General features: G+C 68.5%; 1 protein-coding gene across 1 annotated transcript; it reads left to right on the top strand.

The window, feature by feature from the left end:
* Positions 1 to 508: 508 nt before the first annotated feature.
* MNEG_16520 (hypothetical protein) lies at positions 509 to 1,183 on the top strand (the record flags this gene model as incomplete). Its single annotated transcript, XM_014035010.1, has 3 exons — positions 509 to 547; positions 744 to 842; positions 977 to 1,183. 3 exons carry the CDS (start codon positions 509 to 511, stop codon positions 1,181 to 1,183), a joined length of 345 nt encoding a protein of 114 aa, XP_013890464.1.
* Between the last annotated feature and the right edge of the window lie 255 nt (positions 1,184 to 1,438).

Below are 1,438 nucleotides of genomic sequence, written 5' to 3'. Positions count from 1 at the left end.
CAGGTGTGCCATGCACGCGCACGCGCCGCCGCGGCTGGCACGCGTGCATACGCACCCTGTGCAGCGTCCAGGAGGGCTTGGAAGGCGGCCTCGTCGGTTCCTTCTCGCGGAGCGGCGTACAGGGCCTCATATCGCTCGTACAAGGCGCGGATGTCCCCCCTCAGACGCTCGCGTTGCCTCTCGTCGAGAGCGAGGGCTGCCTTCTTGGCATGTGGCGCGTCAACACCATCCCCTGGGCCTTGGGAGCGCTTGCGCTTCTCCATCCCCCATCACACTGACAGCTGCGATCTCGGGTGTGTGCGGGGGAAGCGCATCCTGCAATCAACCAATACACCTTTGGGTCGGCTCAATAAAATATGAAGGACTTGTATGCATCTGACGTCGACCCCAGATCACAACTGTGTCACACCGCAGACACCCCCTGAGGAGTTGTAGCTAACGCAAGCTTGAAGCCAGATACCGTAGTTGTATCTAAAAGAGGTGCTGAACGCATCAGCTCTCTGGCGCCATGTCGCCAGAGGTAGCAGCCCTCGCGGCCAAGCTCGAGGTGGGCGCTGCGCAGCAGAGCGCAGCTGCCGTGTTACACGACACCCCCGCGCTGCTGTTCGCAGCAGCCAAAGCGCCGCTGCGTGACCCAATCACCAAGTAATTGCGGGACACGCCAGCACGGCACACCTCAGCGGCATACGCCCACTGCGACCGCCGGTACTGCCCCCCCGCCGCAACGCACTGCGCCCCTGTAGGCCGCGTTCAGCGGCGGCTCCCCGGCGGCGCTGGTGGACGTTGGCGCGGTGCTGGCCCTGGTGGAGGGGGTCTTCCCTGACGCGGTGGCCAAGGTCAAGGTGCGGCGCGGCTGCACGCTAGACTCGGCCGCTCCATTTCAAGGAAAGCATGCAGCGCTGGCTGAGCAGGCAGCCCCTCGCAACGCCCTGAACCCCACACCTCTCACAGCTGAAAACCACAACGGCCCACCCAGGCCGGGCACCGCAGCGACGCCGCCGTCGCGGCCGCGCGGGCGTCGATCAGCACAGCCACGCGCGCCGCCTGCCAGCGCCTCACGCGCGCCGCGCTCGACGCGGGCGCCGCGCCGCTGCGGTGGGCGCCCGGCGGGGCGGCGGCCCCGGTCCTGCCGGCGTTCCTGGACCGCGTCTACGACCTCAGCCAGGGGGTGGGCAGGCGCTGAGACGCGGCGGCACCGCGGGGCTCCGGCTGTGTGCGCGGTTGGGGCAGGGATGAGGCGGGGCCCGCGCGAACACATGGCATCGCGCTCCCAGCGGCCGGGGGCTGCGGCGTTGTGTGCAAGGGCAGGGCGCAGGGGCGCCATGCGGTTGCATGCCAGCTGTCGCATGCGCGGTATTCCGGTCTTGGGGACGTGACGCTCTACCGCCCACTCCCCCCCACACACACACCCTTGCTTAAACCGCGCCCCCTCCGAACC

The sequence above is a fragment of the Monoraphidium neglectum genome (assembly GCF_000611645.1).
Source record: "Monoraphidium neglectum strain SAG 48.87 unplaced genomic scaffold scaffold06463, whole genome shotgun sequence".
In the NCBI taxonomy this organism is placed as follows: domain Eukaryota; kingdom Viridiplantae; phylum Chlorophyta; class Chlorophyceae; order Sphaeropleales; family Selenastraceae; genus Monoraphidium; species Monoraphidium neglectum.
The sequence above is the reverse complement of the archived record's forward strand: the minus strand, read 5'-3'. Positions and strand labels throughout refer to the sequence as shown.